This window comes from Astatotilapia calliptera, chromosome 18 (genome assembly GCF_900246225.1).
Source record: "Astatotilapia calliptera chromosome 18, fAstCal1.2, whole genome shotgun sequence".
Lineage (NCBI taxonomy): Eukaryota > Metazoa > Chordata > Actinopteri > Cichliformes > Cichlidae > Astatotilapia > Astatotilapia calliptera.
The window spans coordinates 26521058-26546490 of NC_039319.1; the positions used below are offsets into that span (position 1 = coordinate 26521058).

Sequence of the window (25433 nt, forward strand, 5' to 3'; positions counted from 1 at the left end):
ATACAAAGCACATTATAATCGGGGGCTAAACATTACCATTAATTTCACTATGATTTCCTCTGATGCCAGTTTCCTGAAAGGAGGCGAATACAAGTGATGCAACACTGCTCTCTGCAGGAAATGAAGAAAATGTCAAATATTTTTGGTGTTACAGTTAAAATTTATTATCACTTCATATTCTGTGTACGCATACCACGTTTAAACTTACATTGCAATAAAATAATGATTACTTACTCCATGTAATGAACTGTTTGCTAGTTAATTTGCTATATGACAACACAACAACAGTATATTCTGTCACTATTTAATCAGTCAGGTTAAATTATATATCTCAATACAGACACTGTGACTATCAAGGGGACTGCACTTCAGGGCTTACAAAACAACATCTCGTTCAATATTTTGACGATCAACTGTCCTTCTGTGTGGTGAGTTTAGTTTACTGAATGAAAACAGAAAGAAGTCCAATGTGTATAAATGTGAGACCAAGGCAACTTGTGAGCTGTGACTGAAAAGAAAAACTGTGAGAGGTTAAAAATCCCATTTAACATTTAGGGATGTGACTACAAAAAACTAGTACTGTATACTTTGAAACATTCAGGCCTTTGGCAATACTGTAACACATGATTAACAGTGCATTCAGATACAAGAGTTCAGATGTGAAGAATCGGCACTTAAGTGGAGGGTGTTGCAGCAGAAAGTAAATTGCATTGCTTTAATATTAAGAAAGGCATCTTTTAGTCAAATAAATAAAGTGACATATCACAGGAAGCCGTATGCTATACATAGCAGCAACAGCAGCAGCTCCTTAAAGTTTGCAGCTTTCAAATATGCTTGAAATTAAGATGCTGCTTGATGATATTATGATATGGATAAAGACATGAGCGTCACTATGTTCCAGTGCACTTGTTGTATGTAAGTTCTATAATGCTGCTATAATTCAGTCAAATAAATATTCAATGCATCTTAACTATATTGGGCTATAATGGTAAGGAAATTCTACGGTTTTAATGATCTTTGCAACAAAGTGTGTATTTAGAGACTATAATATTGTAATGATTGAGTTGTTTTTGGTCCATGCTGTAAAGAGAACTGACAGAGTGAGAAAGAGAGGAAACGGGATGGATTTAGTGAGTGGATGAGAGACACTGGTAAAGAAGGGAAAGTGTGAGTGTGTTATGTTTCACTGTGGTTAACTAAGGAAGGAGCAGGAGGAAAGTGTTTTAGTGCAGGATCTCAATGAGGAGGCGCTTGAAGTCTCCACCGCACTCAGAATCCAGTGCATCTTTCAGGGTTACGTCGTACTTCTCCAGGTACATGTCCTTCACCGTGTCCAGATCAATCTGTGGGTTGGCGAAATAAAGAGGATGTCACACACTTTTAGACTCTCAGACCTTATCGAGGGTATACTTACACTTGCACACTAGGCCATACACTCACACACAGAGAGACACACACTTGCCTCAGAGCGGCCTACGATGATACGAATCAGTGTGTCCTCATCGGTGCCCAGTCCCTTCATGGCAGCGTTAAGACGCCGAGCAAAGTACAGCTGTGGGTTCTTAGCGCACCTTACTAAAAATAACACACAAACACAGAGTTACTGAAAATCAAAGATATTTCACTGACTTCTGAATGCTTGTGGTCTTACGTACCGAGAGTAATGTAGCAGTCCTTAAGTGTCCCCGTGGCCTCCGAGTCAATGGTGTCCAAAATGTCTGTTCCTGAAAGCTGCAAGACAGCTGGTTAACATGAGACCTGATAACAGCAGTAAGGAGTGAGTGAAATGACAAACGAATGAATAAATGAGTTAGAACAGCAAAAAAAAGAAAACGTGCAACGATTGAATGTAGTACATACCGCCTCATAGGCTTTGAACATGGCCTGAAGCTGCAGGTAGTTCCTGTGTGTCAGGATGTAGGTGAAGGTGGACTCGTCTGTGCCAAACCTGCCTTCTCCTGCCTGATGAGAACAAAGAGAAGAAAAAATACAACATTTCAAAGAATATGGATCATCCCTCAGTGTTTTTAAGCAACATAAATTGATCTATTTTCTTCTGCTTATCCAATTCTAGATGTAGGGTATCCCGGCTGTCACAGGGCGAGAGGCGTGGTGCACCCTGGACAGGTCGCCAGTCTGTCGCAGGGCTAACACATAGAGACAGACAACAATTCACATTCACACTTATGGGTAATTTAGAATCACCAGTTAACCTAACCCCACTAACTGCATGTCTTTGGTTCATGTGAGGAAGCGCTGGATTCAAACACAGGGCTGTCTTGCTGTGAGGAAACAGTGCTAGCCACCATGCTAGCATCAACATAAATCCTTGACACTTTCAGTCGTCAGTTACGTAAAAGAAATGATGAGAACATGTGTTAATTTGCTCAGATGGGGGACAAGAGTAAGTTGACAGTGTGTATATTAGAATGACTATAAAAGCTATTTATGTTATTAGACTCTGTAGAGCCACGTTAGTAGCTCTGTGTAACCCAGTATCACGGCAACGCTTGCGTGTAATAAACGCGCCGGTCCACCGTGCGTATGTACGAGGAGAAGGAGAAATTTTATTTCAAGCCAACAAGAAAACAATCGAGGAAAAGTGTTTAAAGAGACATTATTAACACATTTACATGTAAATATATATTAGCCATATAGCTTCATCATTTCTGGTATAGAAGGAGGCTGGAATGTCTTCATACTTTCCTGTTATTATGACTTTTTGGCTTTAAATATATTACCTGCTCGTACTGCAACTTAAGCGTGTAGCTTAACTTATGCTTGTCCATTTCGCGCTTTGGAGAGGCAAAGCAAGACATGCACTGTATTCCTATTGGGCAGATAATTCTAAATATCAATACTATCTAAACCAACGCTGGTATTGGTATTGGATCAATACTAGCGCGATAGGATTGACATTTGTTTCCATAGCCTATAAAACATTTAACCACATTTCCAAGCCTCAAATCATAAAGGGAGGGTGAAAAAGGTCAAGTCTTGATAATGTGACTAACCACTGGTTTTATACTGTCCGTGGCTAAATCCTGCAGCCTAATGCATTAGCATTGTATATTTACTAAGGACATTAAGTTTCCTATTTAATAAGTTATTTAGTCACATTTTTGAGGCATTCCTCTAGAATCTTTACTAAAAAAAAGATGCTTCCGTCTGGGGTGGTGGACTGCTCAACGACAGCTGTAGTCAGCGTCTATTCTTTAAAACACTGCATAAACTTTAACTGAATAATATGTGGGATTCTGTGATGTACATGTGATTCCAGGATTACATGCTTATGCATCTAAATCAGGCATCCGCTTACCGACATCAAACTACATCGGTGTGATTAAAAGGGCAACCTGTGTTATGGGCTTTGAAATGAAAAAAATTCAACACGCACCTCAAACAGAGATGCAGCATCTTGTTCAGCTAAATCCTCGTCCACCTCGTAGCCCTCGTCTCTGCTTGCCTGTAGACAAAGAGATTGGAGGATAGGACAAGAAATTAGGAGGGGTTTAAAATGAAAGATGAGGGACAAGAACTTAATGAGATAACAATGATGTGCTCCAGATTAAGTGGATAAATTGAAAGCCACCGAGCTCTTTGGATTGGCATTGCTGTAGAACTTGAGTCACTTCATGTTTGTCATTTTTTCTGGGGGAAAAGGAAAAGAGAGGGGAAGCAGGAGAGGGTGGGGGCCCTGAAAAAGCTGGAGAGGGAAGCATGCCTAACAATCTAGTGAATGTCTCAGTGGGTGAGTCACAGCATAGAGAACAATTCTTCGAGCTATAACCAAGGACAAAAGCTTCCATTTGTCTGCGAAGCTCAGAGATTCAAGAAACAGTGCAAAAGACAATGCATTTCCTGGTTGGAACCTTTTTTGTACCTGCAGCAGTGAAATTAGGAGGTTCCTCACATCTCCACTGGTATCATCCTCGATATCTGCCTCCAGGTCACGCTCGTTCACTGTAAGGGAAGTGTGCAATGTGAACTTCTATGTCAACAACAGATTTTGTAATGTGATCTAAATGTGGATAAAGTCAGACAGCAGAAAACGTGGAAAACACAAGTCACTACACCCAGATGAAATTATAACATTGGTATTCTGTGCGTTAGTTAACCAGCCACACTTTTCAGTATGAAAGGAAAGGAACACCCTGAGATGACTCAGAGGAAACGTTACCCTGGGCATATGCCTCCCTGTAGCTCAAGATGTCCTGTTGGGTGAAAAAAGACAGCATTAAGATGATGTTTCTGTTTTTCTCACATCTTACAGCATCTGTTTTATCTTCCCCGTGTCACATCTTCTTATGTATTCTGAAGACAAAACGCAGCACTGTTGCCTTTACTTTGTCACCATTGTGATTTAACTGTCAGCTCTAATAAAAACACACTGCGCCAGAACACCGTTTATCCACAGCACCGTCGATCCACAGACCTGATTCGTCGCCGTGCACAAGATCTCGACGAGCACGGCTTCATCCGTGCCCGCCCCCTTCATGGCCTTCCTCAGCTCCTTGGCGAAGTAAAGGTGAGGAGGGTCACACATAGCCATGACGGCTTTCTCAAAACTACCTGTTAGTTCCTTCTTCAGGACCTCCTCTAACTCCTGAGGAAATACATAGGTCACATGATTTGCAGTTATTCTGTGTGTGTGTGTGTAACATCCAGAAAGAGACAGGTACGTACATCATCATATTTTTCAAAGTAGGCCTGTTTGATCTCCACACGCTGAGCTGCAGAGCGATTGGCCAGAATCTGGATAATGGCCTCTTCATCTGTGCCTGGAGAAAATACAGCAGAACAGACCTGAAGGATTGATTCAAATGACTTTATTATCACAGCAACGTTAGACTATTACTGGGCTGATAACGTCACACTGACGGAAGTCACCAGGACAGACCTTTTTGTTTCTGTTAAAGGACTTTCAGATGAATATCCTTCTCTTAAACATTGGGATAAAGAGCAGTGATAAAAGTGCAGATATACACACACAGCAAAGACGCTGTTCTAAGCACTTGCATCAACTCCTGGGGTGGCTGTAGCTCAGGAGGTCAAGCAGGTCATCTACTGATTAGTGGTTCGATCCCTGGCTCCTCCAGTCGGCATGCCAAGTATCCTTGGACAAGATACTAACCCCAAGTTGCTCTCTGATGCATCCATTGGAGTATGAATGTTAGTTAGGAAGCCATAAAAAGCTTAGAAGAAAGTGAATGTGGCATGTTGTATAGAGTGCTTTGTGTACTTTGGGAGAGTAGAAAAGTGCTAAATAAGATTCAGACCATTTAACTCCCAACCAGGAAGTCTGGTTTGCTGCGAGACAACAGTGCTAAGCATCGCGTCACTGTGCTGGCTGCTAACACTATAGAGGACGTAACATGTTGATTAGTACTGAACTCTCCAAGTAGATATTTTATTATCCCTAAATCCGCTTCTGCCACACTTATTAAAATCTGTATTTTCTAGAGAGGGTTTGCTTATTTCAGTTTTAATTAGTTTATCTAGTGTTTTACACATTTGCCTCACACGTAAAGGTTTCCCTGTTTAATCCCAGCAAGAGGCATCTGCTGTTAATATCCAACATGCAGAGCGACCTGCTGGGATGAGCACTTGTGAATAACGGAGCCGCTGAAAACAGCTTTCAGTTTCTTTATTTTCTGTCATATAAATCCTAGTGTTAATGTCATAACAAGTATGGCCAATGTTTCCAATAATGACATGAGAAAATGTCTGCTTTACAAGAGCAAGCCAATCATTAGAGTTGGATAAGGAGGGTGGTCATAAAGGATGAGGCTGCACCAATGCCCAATACGAATAGTAATCAATAAAAATTGAATTGTGAATCATCTGAAGCTACTCTACTAGAGTCCTAGAAAAAAGAATTAAAAAAAAATAGGGATCTGGAAATGACCAAAAGAGGTCGAGTTAAAAAAAGACAACAGTTTGAAGATGTACTCAATCAATGTACCTGAGATATGGATTCTGATATAATTTACCTCAAATACCACATAATCCCTGTAAATGCTGTTTCATGACAGAACCAAACATACACATCAACAGGGGAGGTTATTAGCTGTGCAAATACTCTGATGCATTGTGTAACGTCACTTTGTTCACAACAACAGTTGTAAGCTGTGGGGAACACTGCAGGCTTGGTGAGAAGAACAACAACTCCAGTGAGCAGGTAGCAGATAATGCCAGTGAGGATTTAGTAACACAACCGACTGAAGCTTATGTCCACGCTGTGTGAGAGGCAGGCTTTGAAACCTACACCCACCTATCTTGTGAAAGTACCACTGCATAAAGATCTTTGCAGACTATGACATTTGCCTCTCTGTACCAACACCAGTTCTCAGTGGAGTACGCCTCGTACTGTAGTTACATCAAACTTAGCAAGTGTTGAAATTAACTCTCTGCAACACATAAAATGTAATATTGATTTTTCTGAGTGTTTCTCTGTTATTAGTCTGAAAACTTTTAGGCATAAAAAGACAAATCCCCACTTTTTACAAATGCTTTACTATCAGTTAAATTAGAGGCTCTATTACGACCTTACTAAACTGCAATTATCATAATCATGATCAAACACACAAAGAGAGTCTTCACATGACTACAGCATAACCTAATATATTTCCTGAGAGAGGAGTTAAAACAATAAACTTGTATGTACTTACCTAAACCTTTACAGGCTTTTCGAATAGCTTTTATATCTGCTGTAACATCAAAGTCCTCACATGGGACTATAGTGGGCTGGAGAACACACAATCGCAGAAAATATTGAATATTCTTAGTAATAAATTCAAACAGTTCATTCAAAGCAGCCACAACAGGTAAAGCAAATCAATCAATCAATAAGACTGACTCATAATGTTACATTAGAAAAGTGCCGGCATTTAACTACAACTGTAACCTTGTCCACGCAGATGAAAGGGTGAGGTCGTTGAAAGGAGTTAATATGGTGTTACATTCAGGCTCCTGCGGAGAAAAGGGTGCTGCCTGTGTGTGATCGCTGAGTCATGGGGCAGCAGCAGCAGCAGCCTCCTCTTCTCGCCCACCCTTGGTCTAATACAATGCGGCCTTATTGATCTGATCTTACAGAAATGCCTTTTTCCCTGGGCCTGGCATGGCACACTCCCTTGCTCAAGTTAACTGCGCCAGCTCTGTCTGTCTTTACACACCGCAGGCCACACAAACACAACAAAACTGAAGAAAATAATAAAAGTGACGCTCTCGCGGAGGCTGTCTGCGGTACTCAGTGAGGCTGTAGCTCAGCGTCTCTGCTGTCAGAGTTTGGATCTTCAATATTCATCCTAACACCAAACTTTTAGGCACTTTTATAATACATTTAAATAACTGCGTTTCAACTCAGCTGAGCTTTTGTCATTAGTTATAGATGACCTCTTACCTGCACGTTGCCCATGTCCTCCACACGCACGTCTTCTGGCTATGATCGAGCTGAAGCTGGATGTGGAGCGTCCTGATGTTGTGCTGCTGTGGAGCTGATGTATCGCGTGTCAAAGAGGACTTGCTGTTCCTGCAGGGACTCAACCCTGTCCGGTGCTGCAGCGATGACGTCACCGCGGCTCATTGCATTAGCAGGATGAAACAGGGTGCTGCTGCTGGAGGTAACCTCCCGGTTAACCTTCAACTTACCGCAACGGTTCTTTTCCTTTAATTCTTATCATGTATTTAATCTGTAACCTGTAACTCTTTCAGAGTCTAAAATTGCACTACAACACCACTGCATTTAACAGTAGGCTACATCAAGATATTTTAAAAACTTACTAGCTTATAAAGTGTGATACAATATTAAATACTGTCCCGGTACCAAAGAGCATTAACATGCTCACACCTCAATGGAAATACAGCTCTTATGATACCAAGTTTGTTCTTCTACTCAGATAAATTTGTTAAATCTTAGATTTTTATGTTTTGTACTTTGATGCCACCTTGTGCGAGTTAATCCATAGAATATAACCCCAGTCCATTTAATAAGCGGACACTGGATTAAATTAAATTCTGTTTTATTTACATAGCACCAAATCACAACAATCGACTCGTGGAGCTTTATTTTGTGAGACCCTACAGTTTTAACATTCCTTAAACTGTTTTTTTTAAGAAGAAGAAACTTCCTGCAGAACCAGGCTCAGGGAGGGGCAGCCATCTGCTGCGACCGGCTGAGAGTGATGGAAAGAAGAGAGGACATCGAAACTCTGTAGAAGAGAGTCAGAGATTAATAATAACTAATTATTAAATGTAGAGTGGTGTGTAAACTCATAGTGAGTAAAAAGAGGTGAGAGAAGGAGAAACATTTATGGGAAGCCACCAGCAGTCAAGGAATATTGCTGCATAACTAAGGGAGGATTCAGGGTCCCCTGATCCGGTTCTGACTATAAGCTTTGTCAAAAAGCAAAGTTTTAAGCCTGATCTTAAAAGTAGAGTGAGTGTCTGTCTCCTGAATCCAAACTGGAAGCTGGTTCCACAGAAGAGGGGCCTGAAAGCTGAAGGCTCTCCCTCCCATTCTACTTTTAAATACTCTAGGAACAACAAGTAAACCTGCAGTTTAGAAAACTGCTCTATTGGGGTGGTCTAAGAGGTGTTTAAGATAAGATAGGACCTGATTATTACAGACCTTTTATTTCAGGAGAAAGATTTAAAATTAGATTCTGGATTTAACAGCGAGCCAATGAAAAAAGCTAATATGTGAGAAACATGCTCTCTCTTTCTAGTCCCTGTCAGGACTCTCACTCCAGCATTTTGGATCAACTGAAGGCTTTTCAGGGAACTTTCACAGGGAGCAGGGATTGTCACAGCATAACAGAAAGTCACATAAATCAGAGAGAACAAGGAGAGCTCAGCGGTCTGTGGCCACTGCCTGCTAAGCCATTCTCTCTTTGTGTGTTAAACTTTGTGTCTTTTTTGGCAGTTTTATACATGATTGCTACATGCATTCTTATTTCAACTGATGGGCAAAATAAGTATTATATCTCTCCACAGGGTGGCAGTGTTGAGTGGGATTAGGATAGGATTTACAGGAGGCTAAATTTAGAACTAAAAAGTGGCAAACACAAGGTGTTTTGAAAAGAAAGGAATGCTGATTCTTTTTTAAATTTAAATTGAAAACACTACTTTTAATGAGTAAAGATGAGCAATTATGTGTGATTTTGTTTGGTTTTTGTTTACATTTTGAATAGTAAAAAATCTTCAAACATTCAAATCAGAGTAAAAAACAATAGTCAGGGAGAGCCTGGATTTCATAGAAACATTTAATTCAGAGCTGATAACAGAATATTTACTGTATGTACATGCAACACAATATGGAATGTACAATATAAATAATCCCAGGTGGATGCTACGACAGCTTGCAACTTTGGAGCAACACTAGACAGTATAACGAGCATTAAATACACGTAGGTAACGTTCCGTTTCAAGCTCCCTCAAAACATCTGACAGAAATGTGAAAGTCGGAGTTGTGGGTCATGTTTGTTTATCAAGCTTCTTTTTTTAAAAATATTTTTATTTTATAGAGCCAGACCTCACACAGGGAATTCTTCCCTACGATGCTAGATAAATACAGATTTGAAACAAACCCCACATGCTTTCATAAGAAATGCAAAGGTGAATTCTGGTGCATCACGTTCCCTAAATTTTCACAGTCATGCACACACAACCCTCATGAAGCTGAACTGACTATTTTGTGTGACCGTACTGCTTCTAGGTGCCAATGGTGGGTGGCTGATTACAGGACAGAAAGGCTGGCTGTTGTTGTTGTTGTTATTGTCATTTCTGGACACGATGCTGTGATGGTAAATGACTCATATTCTGTCAGTGAGAAAGTGGCAAAGAAAAAAAACGTTCTGGTCATGCATCGTTGTAGCTTTAGAAATAGAAAATGTGCAAAGATTTAAGGGAAGGTGCATTCAAGCAGATGGTAAATGGGCAACTAAGTGATGGGGTGGTGAGGGGAATGCATTATTCACATCATCCACTCTAGTCTTGGTCCTGGTTCTTGGAGGATCTCGTCACAGTTTCAGTGGATGTGTAGATACTACAGCCTCTGATCCAAGAGTCTTTTTTTTATTGGTTTTAAAAAAAGGGGGCGGGGCATCCTGGGAAAGAATACAACAGTAAACAAATATCAGCAGACAGGAGAGCCTGATGGATATTTTAGTACTCCTCAACTGTAACTGCGACCATTTGAAACACAGTGCACGTCACTTCGAAAGCATCATGTAAGGAGACGAATACCATAGGCACGACATCGAAGGCTCCACTGTCTTATTTGAGAACACGCTGACCCATAAACATTTAGCTACTGGATGCTCGACAGTATGCCACATGCGACGGCTTTTTTTTAGAAAAAAACATATACTGTATATGGAAAGCTTTTACTAAAACACACAGCTTGTCTCATTTGGCTGCGGTACAATCCTCTGTTATTCCCACGTTTCTCTAATCTAACAGATCATCTTGGCGACATGAATTATGCATTTGGCCTAAAGATAAGGCATCGCAGCTGTGTCTGGGGCTTTGGTCTTGCTTCTCAGATCTCATTTTCTGTTTATTTTTTCCTTAGGTCTTTTCTCCCTGCTGCTGATCTGATATAAGTAAGTCTCCACTGGCTCGGTGCGTAACGTAGAACATCGTCGGCATAACACGTGAGACCGACGGCGAGCCCAGGTTAAGAGTCGACGGTGCTTTGTGGTGAACGATTGTCTGCTCTGCTCGTAAATACGGGTATTCTTTTTTTTTTCAAAATGGACTCAGTGTGAAAAAACATACAGAATATGTAACTTTGACAAATGTGCAAGCAAAAGTGTAAAAAACAAACCAAAAAAATCATTTAAAGTGTTTTTAAGGTTGCATTACTGCATATAAGAACAAGATGGTTGCTGTGTAGCAATTAATTATGTCTGGATTGCATCAATAGGCAGCAGAGTAGATGTTCCTTTCCTCACAACATACTTCTCATTAAGGTGACCCACAGGAAACCCTTCTCATGAAATGCAATATCTGTCATCTGGATATGAAAAAAGTACGTTCATTCGTCCCCCGGCAGTCATCACGCCCTCTCCCCAGAGTCCTGAAAGTCCCAGGGGCAAACGTCAATCATTTTCGCCCCGGGTTTATAACTAGTGCTCAAAGAGCCGTCTTTCTTCTTCTCTGATGATTTTCTAGTCTGAGCCAAGCTGCCGTGCGTGAGCTCGGTCTCCCGGGAGAAAACCTCCGCCCTCCTGACCTCCATCACCTCTGGGTCTCTTGTTGAGCTCCTCCGCCGCTCAGAAACCGGCCCGCCGCATTCTGAAGACTGGCTGACCCTTCTCTTCTCCGACGGAGGCTTGCTGGAGGAGCTCCGCCTTTCTCTACTCTTCTCCCTCCCTTTCTCCTTCTCAGCTTTGTGGTTGGATGAGCTGGAGCCTTTCCGTTTCTTCTTGTGTGAAGTGGGGCTGTTGCAGGTCTTCTCCTGCTTAGGTGAAGGTGGGCCGGTGTAGTCCCATGGGCAGATTTCGACCATCAGAGACGGGGGCTGTAAAAGGCTGCCTGTGGACTTGGAGTGGTCTGAGTGAAGCCCTTTGGGTTTCCCATCAGTAGGCGTGACACTCTTCTTACGCCTGATTCTGTCTGGAGAAATGGAATCCGAATCTCCTTTCAGCATGGGTTGCTCATCGAATTCCCAGGGACACACATCCGGCTTGAGAGGAAGAGGTGACCTGGGTGCCCGAGATTTCCGTGTTTCCCTTCCTTCCTCCTTTTCTCCTCCTTTATCTTTGGCGCGGCGTCTGTTGGAAGGAGACTGGCCCGTCTTCTGCCTCTGCTGGGACCGACCACCTTTGGTGACTCCAGAGCTGCTGCTGCTGCCTCTCCGGCCCGAGGTGGTTTCTCCAGGAGCGATGGAAACGTGCTTCTGGGTTTTTGCTTCTGAGGGAGTCTGTGGTTCTTCCATTTCCCAGGAACAAACCTCGGACACATCGTAAAGGTTCCTCCCCGTCTCAGAGCAAATTGATGGCTGGCTCCCACTCACCTGTTGGAGAAAGGAGTAAAAATCAAAATGAATGCCAAATCAGTTAATACTACAAGGGGCTCGAGCAAACACTTTCTTAATGTAAGAATTTTGGGGTTAACTGGTTGATTGTCCCTACCAATGATCAGAGAAATCGCTTTATGTCTGTCTGGCTGTTCTGTACCATCATCATCTCATCTACTTTAAACCTGGTGGGTGTATTGCCTGGCCCTCCAGTGAGTGCAGGGCTGAGTTCAAGACTGTTTTGTTGAGTGGTCCTCATATTTTGGTCAAAAGCTGCTCTCTGTTACCAGTGTTTCCTCTTGAGCGACTTCTGCCTGCTCCACTCTGTGTGGGTGGAGGTGCACACATACACATACATGCATGTTTGTTTGGATATCTGTCAGGACATTCATTCAGATTAATGCATTTTCAAACCTCCCACTGCAAACCTAATTTGAACTTCAACCATAAAAAACAAGTTTTAAACGAAGATAGGTGGACATTTATATTTGGTTCCTATATCACATGACTGCAGTACCTTATTTTTGTTGTTTGGGCATAAGTAAAAATGTAGACTTTTTTTTTTTCCAGTCCTGCTTTGAAGCCTCAAGGTGGGTGTTTTCAGTGTTGCCCACTGGTGTTTTACATTGGATCAGACAGGTTAGAGGTGTGTCTGCACCCACATATGCTTGTTACTTGTCAAAGGCTGAATTAATACATTTGAAAGAGAACATCAAGCAGTAACTGTACCTTGACACTGAATTTAAAAATGTAAGTCACAGTGAAAGAGAGATGAAGGCCATTTTCCCTTAGACTTCCTGTCTGCTTGTTAACTCAGAAATCATTAGCTATTTCCAGGTCCAAAGAGCCTTCTGTTCCCAAATTTAAACAAACACTGAGACACAACTGAGAGTTAAAAACTGTCCAAATTCTTTTGTTTGTGTATGTCTAGGCATCCATGAAAAAGAGGATTTAGAAGATTTAGCAGCATTAGAAGTTAGCAGAAAGCTAGCTAGCTAGTTTCCATTAAAAAGCTGATATATTAGCTATTTCTAAAAAACTAAAATGTTCAAATTTGCTAAAACTTTGGAAGCAAACTATGACAGAAAAATAAATATCTGCAACATTTGAGCGTTGCCATAAAGATATGCTACCTGTTGGCCTGCTACAGAGCTATTGTTAGGCTAAAACAGGGGTAGGGAACGTTAGAGCCGGTGTCCTGCAGGTTTTAGATCTCACCCTGGGTCGCCACACCTGAATCAAATGATTAGTTCATTACCAGGCCTCTGGAGAACTTCAAGACATGTTGAGGAGCTAATTTAGCCATTTAAATCAGCTGTTGGTAAGGTTGATATGTCATCACTTAACAAGCTTTTACAACAAGATGTCTTCTTGCAAACAGATGAGTTTTTGCCTCTTGGCCATTAGAAAGAATGCAGTTTATGGCATTTTTGCACTGGCTTCACTTTTCAGACCCAGCAGCTATATCCACCCTTTATATCCACTCTATGGCAGCAACCTGCAACGTGCCTGTTCTACACAGCCAGGTTCTGAGCAGGTACAATCATTGATTGTCAATCAATGACTGTTACCTCATAGCCATCCTCAGGGATACAATCTTTCAGAATGGAAACTGCACTGCTCTATTAAATGCAACAAAATGATAATAATAACGATAAATGCTCAAATGTCCAAGGTGCTTCATTTGCTTGTCCAGCCAAAAGCAATATAGGAAAAATGTAATGCAAGTTCTAATCACTTTATGGGGAGCATGGAAGCTGTTTCATAATGCTCATGTGCTCCCCACATGTCGTATTTGTAATATTATACACCACTCCAGCTTCCCTCTTGGGGGGCAGGGTGGGCGGGGGGGCTTCCTGTGTTCAGCGTGGACCACCAGACATCCTAATTTGTTAAATGCTTTGTGGTAAGTGCTGGCTTCCTGTAACTTGGTGCTGATATAATCAATATTTTATAGGATCGAGTTCCTAACACTTACATAACAGACTCTGCAGATATACGTACCACCTGAGTCTGTAGTGTTTCTCAACCCGGTAGAAGTTCTTTAGGAGAAGTCTTTTGGTTTTGTGATGTGGGGTGGCAGCCCTGTGGTGCCTGTACAACAGGGACAGACACTTCCCTTCACGCACTTCTTACTGGCGTCCCTGACGTTTGAATTTGACGCAATTTAAAAGATGTAAAAAGAAAAATACACTTGTGACACACACTATAAGAATGTCCTGAATGTGTTGACAGCTCTCTGCCCTGAATGTGGAAGTGTGCAAAACAACCAGCAGTCTCTGACCTACTTCTTTCCCTACCTTGCCATTCATCTATGTGTGCCATCTGTGCCGTCTGATTGACCCAAGAGGCGGTTTTTTAAGGGGGGGACTGTACAAAAGGAAACCCCATGACCAGCAAACATTTTTATAAACTCTGACCCTGCACTTGGCCCAGCACTACTGGACTTGATCTTGCAAGGAAAATTGTTTTTAGGTATCGTTTGAGATCATTTTAAGCCCTGGACTATTTTACAGGAATCCTCAAAACATGACTTCAAATGACTGCTAGTGTAGTCCGTGTCTGCTGCGTGCCATTCACTCCTCTCTGTCCTCCTGTCTTTGCTTATCTCTACTGCTACTGCACAATAAAAAAGTACATCTGGCCAGATGCTTAAAGAATCCAGCAGTGTCAGTCTTTTAGCAGTCAATTTACCAAAGTCCTGGTCTCCAGGCACAGTCCAATTCCAGTAATCCACTCTTTGCATCTCGTGCCCCGAGTAGCCTGCTTGATAAATGTCCCACCTCATTAACAATCATGAGGAAAACCACTGAGATATACTGTAGCTTTAGTCTTAGCAAAGGGTCCCCCAGGCAGACATGGTATTTTCATTCATGTATGCAACTGATAATAATGTTATTCTTATTGTTATTATTAAAAAACATAAAACCTTTATATTCAAGGACGCATAGAAATATTAGGTACTTTTCTTGATAAATGACTTAAACAATTAATCAGTTAATAAAATTAAACCTGAATAAGTTTCTGTCAGTGAGCTAATCGACATTTAAGCACAAGAGCTACACATTAAAGCTGAATCAGTTTCTATTAAGAATGTAATTATGTAAAAAAGAACCTGTTGCTTCATTATGCCCATCTTCAAAGGTGTCTTGGAGTACTCCACCGATTGGCTGACTGGCATCTTGGGGTAATGCTCAGGTGTCTCATCCACCTCTGATAGCGTCCTCCCTTCCAGTCCCTTCACGCACTTCTTACTGGCATCCTCGACGCTCTGAGTCTTGTTAGTGAGTCCCGGCACCTTCTCCTTGGCACTCGCAATCACGCTCAGGGATTTCTGCATAATGGAAGTGCGCAGGTGCACAGGCTTCTTCTCGTGTGTCAGGTTGTGAGCGCTGGCTGATTTCCAGAAGAGCGGCACGGATTCGGTGGACACGGCTGGTTCCAGCCTCGGTGGAGTCGAAGCTGGTTCCAGCTGCTTCTTGGCATGTTTACGGCCAATGAGAGAGCCCAAAAGAGATCCTTCCCCTACAGTCCCAACAGGAGTCGTTTTGTCTCCCGCAGCTGAGCCACTCTGGCTTGCGCCTTCTTCATCCTGGTCGCAGACGTGGTCATAGCTGAGTGACTTTTTCAAGCCCATGACTTTGTTCTTCAGGGAGTCGTCTCGAGGTTTTCCTGATGGGGGACATATCAATAGACCATTGTTTTGTAATGTAACTTCTCATCTTTTGACCTGTAAACTCTGGTCACAGCAGAAGATGAGGTTTGATATTTTTTAATTAAGCCTTCAAAGAGATTAAAGATTATAAAAATAGACCATTTATATTTAAATAAAATATAAGCAAATCTGATCTTTTGCCAGTTTAAGAATTCATATTTAATTTACATTGAGGACGTGAACATGACTTTTTAATCCAGTGTTATCAAACCTTTCTGAAACAATCTTTTATATCAACTATAAAGTGCCATTTAAGCCCCATTTATAGAGCTTCTTAAGCAGGACCCAACCGGCTTTGTAATATTATATATAATACACGTTACATTAAGTTTAGGAAAGCATAGTTGGAAAAAAAGCATGCAGGCTCTCACAATATTTTCCTTTGAAATGACTAATTGGCTCTCTTCATTTCCATGCTACAGCCGGGGCTTACCGTGGTGGCTCGGCTCAAAGGGATTTCTCCTCAAGGTGCTGCGGTTGCTGCCGTGTTCGCTGCCATCATCACGACTGCACTGCCGGTGCAGGTGCATAGTCTCTGGGATCTCTGTTATCCGTTTCATCAGCGAGCGACCCAGACCCTTTTTGGAGTTGCGCTTCTTTTGAAGGTGAGGGTTGTTGGCAAGCATCTTCTTACATTTGTAGACTTCCAGCTGGGCGTACAACTTCTTCAACTCGTCCTAAAATTAAAAAAAAAAAAAGTCTTAAATCATAATTTATTACAACACTCACTTACTTCTGACTTTAGGTAATAGTTGTGTGGTTGCCAAAAATGAACTTGTGGGCCTGAGCAGGTGTACAATGACAGAAAACTCCTTCTTTTTAAACAAAAACATTGAAACGTTGCTGAAAGAGAAACCAGGGCCACCTGGTAATGGCTTTCAACCATATGTTGCCTGTTTCACTCTTCACTGGCAATATCTTAAGGGAATCGCTTAAGGGAAAGTGTACATATTTGGAAGAAACCGTGCTTATGAAAGATGGACAAAGTGTTCAGACCTAAACAAAATGAAGCCATTTCTGAAGTTCTTTAAACCCACATTATTTCAAATGGGGAGACAACTGTGGTCCGACTGTTTTGATGTTGAGAAATATTTTGTTAAGTTAATCAGTTGAACATCACTAAACATTTTATTGATACACTTACAGTCTCAGCAGCTCATTTTAAGTCTTCTTCAATACATCATAGTGCTCATTTTGTAAGTTATGGACCCATTTAATGTCACTCTGATCCAATTACAGTATGTTTAGGCAGCCCCTACCCTTTAACTGACAGCTCCAGTATGTGTATACAGTTTCCTCAAATGTGTGTTTAGTCGTACTCAAAGGGGTACAAGTAGGCTGTTTAGGTTTTCTGCTAAGTACCCTTTAGTATGTTTTTCTTCCAAGTTTCTCAGTTATTGTTGCAGAGAATGATGGTTGCAGTTGTTAACCAGTTTAATCAGGTTGGACTTATGTTAGCTCAACTTGACCTTTTTGTCCAAATGTGGTCTCACCCAGTTTCACAGGCCATGCACCAGGCTTAAGATTGGACATTTACAAACCAAAAGGTAATGTGAGCGTGGTCTAACACATGTGCTGTGATTTCTGACTAAACCGTGGAACACCAGACATGAAGAGTAAGACAGAAGGTGCCCCATTAAAAATATATGTTGCATTCTGACTTAATGGGGAGATATCTGACAATGATCAACAAGGCCGCTTTACCCGTATATCCTCTGGGTCCAAACTGTGCTCGCTCCAGGCCGAGGTGATGCTGTTGTTGAGGTAGGAGCCAGATCTTCCTATGTCTAGCTCCTCCTCGTAAGCTTCGGTGGCTATATCGTCTCTCGCCTGCGTCCCTTTGTACAGGAACTGAAACAGATCAAGAACAAGGTTATAAAACGAAATCAGTGAAACAAAAAGTTATCATGTGACATGCTGGCTATAGAGGTTGTCCACAATATAATGCTCACTAAAGACATTTAGTGAGCATTATATTGCACTAATTTAGTAGATCTTTTACTCGAATTTTAACTTTAATTTTGTTACTGAAGTCAGTTATTTTATAATTGAAATTTCTATCTGTCGACAGCAAAACTATCAAAAGTTTAGATTAAAAACCCCAATAAAGAAAACAACTATAAAAAAAGATAAATAGCTCCAAAAGTACTGCAGTATATTTTATCTTGCTATTGATTATTATTTTAATCTAATGCAACTGTGCAAATTGTGCCTAACCAGTTCAAATGTATACGGTTCAGTGTATGCAGGCAGTAATCTCCTCCTCATATGTGATTCCTTCCTGCAGAAAGCACGTTAGGGCTGCAATATTCCAATGATTCAGTAAATAAATGATAGATTGCACCTTGATTTTCATGCTCAAATTGTTTAACTTTGTTTGAATAACAAATTTAGGGATGGCGAAAGGCCAAATATTTAGCCCAGTTTGAAGAACAGATGCAGTTTGAGATTAACGTCCTCCCATTGTGCTTAATTATCCCGGTGTACTCGACTCACTTGCACTTCTGAGGTGCCTAATTAAGAAAGAACAGAGAGTGTTGATGGTGTATTTCATTTCTCACACTGCAGGAGAATTAAATGTTTTCCATCAGACTTGAGAGATCGCACATAAAGACACCCGTGAGAGCGCTGAGCCAAATTACAATAACCGCTAACGCAGTTTGATTGAGTTTAAGGTAATGGTAGCAAACGTGCCTGTGTACATCTGTGTGTTTGCCCATTGCTAATAACAAAGGAACTTAAGATGATTAATGAAGTGTTTTGTGTACAAGCTACAATGCAGCAGTGGCCACAGTGGAAATCACTCTGTAACGCTGGAATGCTTTCCCAGTAAATAAGTCGCACTTACACCCAAGCTAAGAAACGACACATTCAGCGCACGGCTAATGTTTCAGCTGTACACTGCACAAGTTCATTTGGGTGCCTCAAAATCTATTCTGCGCTCACTGAATATATTAGAGTCTTTACACTTACCCATTTAAGTGCACTAGCTCTCAGCATAATGAGAAAAATGTACAGACCACTGAAGAGATTTTTGTTTTCCCAATTGAAGCTACTCTTGTGTGTCCCACAATACATGCGGTATACAAAACAAAAGTTGGACTTTACTGGATGAATGGTCTGGCTTTGTCCAAAAAATGTTCTGAAATGAGGATCGTTAAAAGTCTATTCATCTGCTGTACAATTTCTTGATCTCTTTGGTTTGCAGAACAACAAACAAGGAAGATAAATCTCCAAAATGCCCTTTACACATTTACTGTTACAGCTGAGGAGCTCAGACCTAAAATCAGTCAAGCAGTCTGTAGTTTTTAGTATTACCAGTGCTAGCATCATGTCATGTATGTGAACACTGCGTTAATTGGAAAATTTCATGTGCATGACAGTGAGCATGGACGGGAGAAAGAAAAGACATTTCTAAAGAGATAAGGAAGGAATTTACTGCCAGGCGTTCATGACTGAGGTAAAGGTTACAGAACTATCTAAAAGCAGCCTGATATTGTTGTGACCCCAACTGCTAATATTATTAAGAAGTTTAAGTGTTGCTGGTGGAGGAAAAAAAGAGAGGAATAAAAAATGTCAAAGCATAAAGCAGCTGACCTCTGGGGTAGAGCCCCGCCAGAGCAGGCATGATAGAAGCTTGATAAAAAAATATGATGGGACGTAACATCCACAGCCTGTATCCACAGGCTGTGAGGCTCCTGAACGCTCTGCCCCCCTCTCACGGACAATAACCATATCCAACTTCTTAATAGCAATGAACTGGTCTGCATTGGTGCATCATATCTTTATTCTCTTCCCCCTCCTGCCCCCCCCCCTCTTTCTTAAAAAGATAACTATCATATCTGATATCATATCTCACAGTACAATAATATTGAATGGGTTGCATTGTTGTATTTTGTCATGTTTCTCAGGTCTTTGTCTGAATTTCTACGAACATTATTGCTAAAGATTGTCTTATTGCATTGGAGTCACACTGGCTTAAATATGTACACTTGGGTTTTAAGGGGTATTTATTATTTTCTTCTTTTTTTTGGGATTGCGCAATTTCATTGTTCTTGACAATGACAATAAATAAATAAATACTAAATACTAAAATACTAACACTGCTTCACATCACACAAAATCTAGTGTGGAAACGCCACAAAGAAACTAGGGGTCATCTGTTGCCATGTCGACAGGCTTATGGCTCGGCTCACAACCACCATAACCTGCCACTAAGGATGTTGTTACACTGTAATTAAATAGAATTTTTATGTGTCTTTTATTTGAAATTACAATGTAATAATTAGGGATGGGTATCGTTTTGGTTCTATCCGATACCAGTACCAAACTGGTACTTTTGAAACGGTGCCGGTGCATAAACGGTGCTCGAACCGGTGCTCGAACCGGTGCTTAAAGAATGGAGAACACACACTTTGTCCAAAAACCTCTCATGTTCAGCTGTTTTTTTGTAAAAAGATAACAATGTTAGCCTTTTCTGCAGCTATAGGGGATTTATGGCATCGCTCTTGGCTGGAAGCAGTGCTTAATCAATGGAAAAAACACAAACTTTGTCCAAAAACCTCTCATTTTTAGCTGTTTTCCACTTTTTCTTTGGTCATTTTAGCCTTTTTGGCCAGGGTGAAGGGAGTATCAAGTACCCATCCCTACATCCCCATCCCTAGTAATAATGTTCACCTACACATATGTAAAGGTAGACTTGCTAGAATAAGAAGGGTCCACTTAATTAGAGGGGAACTACTCCCTTAGTCAAGCTCCATATTACAAAAGTGTTAGTCCATCTTCAGACTCACCCTGTGTTTCTATTTCAGGTACACCTTCATTAAGTTTCTTGACTGCATATTGCACATTTTGGACATTTGCAAACGGACATCTGCCCGACTGCCTTAAATCACCTCTGTGGTAGGTTCTCCTGCAGTAGGGGTCTCCAAGACCATGTTTCACCATGACCAGGGTTTGTGGTTTATCAAGGGAAGCAATAGGAGCTGTGCTGTCAAATTAAGCTTGGAGATAAAACAACATCCGCCCCATTTTAAAACATCGAGGAGGCTCAGCTGTGTTATGGGGCTGTCTTGAATCTGTGCTGGGCCCAGTGAAATGACAAGATTATGAAAGCTCCTGAGGCCAAACATACTGTCCAGCGTCAGGCAGCTCTTTCTCTCTCACGCTGTCATAGAATCATTTGGATAATAGATTTAACTGAAAATAGTCGTGGAAAATGTACCTCGAATTAATCCTGTGATCAGCACATAAGTTAAAAAAGTGCTAATTTTAACTTATGTGCTGACTCCTTCTTCTGTCAGTAAAAATCCCACTGCATATTTAATATGTGAAATACACTTTTTATATGTTTTTAATGAGGAGCTTGGTGCTAAAGCCCTAGATTATTATTAATATTTTTAAAATTTGTATTTATTTGCTGAATGTTTTGTTGATCATTAACACAAAGCCCATGAAACTCATAACTGGTGAGATCTGCAAGTAACAACAATGAAGTATTCACCTTAGGTATCAGCAGCAGGGCCAGAGTCACAGACACAGTCAGGTGAGTGTGAGCAAAGAACAACATGAGCATCCAGTCTGGGTGCAGTCCCGGCACCAGAGAGAACCTGCAGAATAGAAAAAACATCAACGGGAGAAATTCTGCAGACTCACCAGCAGCCAGAGTGCTCGGCGCATCTGTAAAATACGCTCAGACACACGTAAAAAAGCAGCATTTAGTCACTCACTGGACAGCGAGAACAGAATTGAATGTACCACAACCCGAGGCATTCCCCGCACTGTAAACACAGGGATAAACGCACAACTGAGGGAAAATTATAAAAGCGTCTGTTTGCTGGAAAGAAGCTGGCTCTTTTTAAAAGGCGACTTGTGCAGATATGAAAGATCTCTGCAGCCAATACTGCTTTTGAAGGCTTTGGATGCTTCATGCTGGAGATCCACAGGCGACAGGCAATTATAGCCAGCGGGAAAAATTGTCAACTTTGTCTTGGTTGTTAATTAGCATTAATGAGTTAACATAAACCAGTGTAACATAACGGTGACGCTTGTGTGCGTGCATGTTTTTTAATCATTCATTACTGTTTCCAAGTTTTCCCACGCTGCTTTGAGAAGTTTCTCTAAAAGTTCACAGCACAGAGGAGAAACATTGTTTTCTGTCGCCGTCAACAGAACACCAAATCATTTCATTTTACATGAAAGTGCCAAGTCCCATTTTTGTCACCAGTGACAGCACACAGAAACTATGTCAAAGCACACAGAAGCAATTCTGGTAGCTTGTGGTCCCTTTTAAAAGCTTCATGTCATCATTCCCGTTTATTAAGGCCGTTTTAAATCATAGTCAGTATCGTATTCACAAGAACCAGCATGGCTGATTGCTCCCATTATTGTTGGAGAACGTGAATAGTGCACAAAAGCCTAACAAGAGGATCTAAGTAGCAGCATTTTGGCACCAATTTTCCGCAAGCAATCAAAGCTAGACACCATGACAGATAAATCAATGAAATTATTTAAGCGGTATCAAGCTGAGTGCATTGTGAGTAAAAAAAAAGTGTGAAAGGCATTAAATACTTGAACGTGTGTGTTTGACATTGTTTAGAAATCCACCAAGGTGGTTCACAATTCATTGGCTCATTATCTTTTGTCATAATAATCCCAATCATGATTCACATTAGAATTAGTCCAAAAGAATAGCACGTGTCTGTTTTCTGTGTCCCAACTCACACACACACACACACACACACACACACACACACACACACACACACACACACACACACACACACACACACACACACACACTATATCGAACAACTCCAGCCTTATCTCTGGACTGCAGCAGCATATAGACTCAAAAAAAGGAAAAGAAAAAGGGGAAAAAACACTCACAAAAGCTCACAATGTTTTATTCTCCAGCAAATGAGAACAGCTTGATTCATAAGTTTCCCAGAGCTGATGAAGGTGTACCCAGTGGACTTTTCAGTTTCTCAACAGATTAAGAGGATGTGATCTTTTCCTCCTTGTACCACGGAGCACAATAGACTGCCGCCCAAATGAAAGAATATTCAATCAGAAACAGTTTTATCGGAGAATGTGTGACAAATGGAATGTTTTGCCCGAGGCTCCTGCGGGCTCTCTGTAAAAGCAGTTTTATTTCTGCTGCAGCAGGACTGACGAAAATGTTCTTCGCTTTGGAGCCTTGTGAGGTCAAAGCTCCAGCAGCACCTACAGTGTACACAACAGCTTTATTCCTTGACCAACACATTTTGGCCTTCACCGGGTGTCGATGTGATGACCCTGATGGAGGCCACAAGCCAAAACTGGTTGTTAAAGCAACAAAGTGTTAGCTAAATGCTCCAGAAGTAACACAGGAACATGTTCACCGGTGCTTTTTCTGCTGCTTTACAGTGCATCACTTATATTTGAGAAACCAATGAAAAAAGTCAATATTTGATATGAGCACCTTTATTCTATAACACAGCCTGAACTCTCTTAGTCAAGTGTTCCTGTCATTTCTTTCAGTAGACTTAGGTTTAGAGCTTTTTATTGTTCCTTGCACAGTGAAATTGGGTAGCTGGACCACAAAGGTGCAAAAGTAAAGAAGGGAAAACAATATACAACGAGGTGAAAAAAACAAACAGTATATATGTGTACATATATGTGAATGAACTATATACATGGTGTAGGCGTAAGAAACATTGAAAAAGAAACCTTGTGGGGCTGTATACAAGGGCAGTTATATAATAAATAAATAAATAAATAAATAAGGCTGGAGGGGCTATGGTCATTTAGGGTAGGGATGGTAATTCCACTGAGACCAAAATATTGCACAAGACCAAAAATATTGCACAGACATGGAAAGAGTGAGATATTGCACATAGTTGATCAATAGCAGCGTCAGAGTGGATGTGTTGGAGAAGTCTGTTCACACTTTTATTTTGCATTAAAAGTTCTGACAGCCCACGGGAAGAAGCTGTTCTTTAGTCTGTTGGTTTTGCACCTGATGGATCTGAACCTTTTTCCAGAGGGCAGGATGTTGAAGAGGTGGTGGTTAGGATGGAGGTGGTCCTTTATGATTGCCCTGGCTCTGGGGAGACTTCTTGAGCAGGCAATTAAGTCCAGGAAGGAGAGTGGACAGCCGATCACCTTCTCTGCAGTTCTTTGGATGTTCAAGATCGTCCCACACTGCTTCAGTAATGTTGAGCTCTGGACTCTATTGAGGCCACTCCTGCTCCAGTCTGTCTTCCTCCATCCAGTTGTGCTTTTACTGCATTGCAGTGAAAAATGAAGCTCTTGCTATTTTTCTGTGTTCATAATTCTATCAATTTTGATTAAGTGGAGATATCATCTGAATGTCAGGAGCGGTACCACACCTCATTCATGCCCCTTCCGGTTTCAGTCCATAAATGCCTCCTTCGCCAATACCTGCTGTCCTCATTTTCATGCCCCCCATTTCCTCCTTTCCATTCTTCTTCCTTTCATTCACTTCTGGTTAGTACATGGGGATCTGCCCGGCCCGGGAGCCGCTGCCAGTCCCCTTCAAGGCCTTCCCCAAACCGCAGCACCAGTACATGGTCCCTCATCCATCATCGCTCATCGTAACTTAGGATATGGTCCCAGCTAGTGAAATTATTGACAAGAAGCCCAACACCACTGGCTGAAATGCAGTCAAAAACCATGACAGAGCCTCCATCGTGTTTCACAGATGGCTGTAGACACTCACTGCTCTACCTGTCTGTTGTGCCTGGCCCTGTCTGTATGTACTGACAACAATTTGAACCAAAAATTAAACATTCGAATTCATCACTCCCTGAGATCTGTTGCCACTGATTTTAAGCCCAGTTCTTGCCAAATTTGGCATATCTCCATCTTTACTCCCCGTTTCCCTTCTTTAGGAATGGCTTCTTGACAGCCACCCTTCCACTGAGACTATTTCTGATGAGGCTTCAGTGCCTCTCTCGGGTCCTGTGTCAGGTTTTGCTGTATCGTTTCTGAAGGCCATGACCTTAAGAAAGTTTTTTAGGCCTGCTGCTTCTTCTGACCTAGCTGCCTGGTAAATCTGTCATATGAAAGTGGTGAAAATGACACCAATGAATCTGGAACGCCAAAACAATAAATGCTGTAAAACATGCTAAAAGGCTCCATGGAGAGATGGAAAACTTCCACCAGGACAGCCTATTGTAGAATGCATTAAACCTTAGGCTGAGTAACTTCAAGGTATTTTTAAGAAATTATAAGACAACTGCTAAATGAAAGGGAAGATCTAAAATATTCAGAAAATTGAGCCACATCCCACCTCTGTAAGACACAGAAAGAGCGGCAGGCACAGTCAGTGGCGGGGCACAGAGTTTATTTTAGGCACTGGAACAGTACATGTAGGCTGTGTCTCTGCTTGGGGAAGACATTTTTTATTCACCTCCTTTCAACTAGCTTACCCTGCCGTAACACTGTTCATTTCCCTGATGAAGGGGGGCGGCTGAACTCTCATCTGACATGCTCTGCAGTTGTGAAAGGCGCTCTAACAGACAAATATCTCTGTGATTATGATTAAACAGGTTGTGCTGTACAAAGGGGTAAAGTCATTAAGCTCTGTGCCACTGTTTGTGCCATCTCCTTATTACTCTCAGCGAGATTTTCATCAAGTCAGGGTAAGATGCTCGATTGTTCCGCATTCTTAGCTCTGTTTCATGTGTCTCT

The 25433-nt window shown here is 41.4% G+C and overlaps 2 protein-coding genes across 2 annotated transcripts in view; both read right to left on the reverse strand.

Annotated features, from left to right (window-relative positions):
* Nucleotides 1-290: 290 nt before the first annotated feature.
* LOC113011213 (annexin A13-like) lies at nt 291-7573 on the reverse strand. The gene is made up of 11 exons (XM_026150654.1): nt 7403-7573; nt 6672-6747; nt 4687-4781; nt 4436-4606; nt 4181-4214; nt 3884-3963; nt 3398-3466; nt 1861-1962; nt 1656-1731; nt 1463-1575; nt 291-1343 (listed from the first exon to the last, which is right to left on the reverse strand). The coding sequence occupies exons 1-11, from the start codon at nt 7415-7417 to the stop codon at nt 1224-1226; spliced, it is 951 nt and encodes a 316-aa protein (XP_026006439.1). The 5' UTR covers nt 7418-7573; the 3' UTR covers nt 291-1223.
* Nucleotides 7574-9244: 1671 nt separating this feature from the next.
* LOC113009917 (probable G-protein coupled receptor 158) overlaps nt 9245-25433 on the reverse strand; it is an 82436-nt gene continuing 66247 nt past the window's right edge. Inside the window, exons 9-13 of the mRNA XM_026148573.1 lie at nt 21241-21346; nt 17442-17588; nt 16171-16414; nt 15138-15694; nt 9245-12019 (exon numbers count right to left, since the gene is read on the reverse strand). Coding sequence (XP_026004358.1) covers nt 11060-12019; nt 15138-15694; nt 16171-16414; nt 17442-17588; nt 21241-21346 — 2014 coding nt within the window. The 3' untranslated portion in view covers nt 9245-11059. The remainder of the gene's footprint in view (nt 12020-15137; nt 15695-16170; nt 16415-17441; nt 17589-21240; nt 21347-25433) is intronic.

Bases quoted from the DNA above. Each gene is read 5' to 3' on its own strand.
- LOC113011213 (XM_026150654.1), bottom strand. The intron at 3,467-3,883 runs GTACAAAAAAGG...CTTTGTCTACAG, and splicing joins TCCTAATTTCACTGCTGCAG to GCAAGCAGAGACGAGGGCTA. The intron at 1,344-1,462 runs GCAAGTGTGTGT...GCCAACCCACAG, and splicing joins TCATCGTAGGCCGCTCTGAG to ATTGATCTGGACACGGTGAA.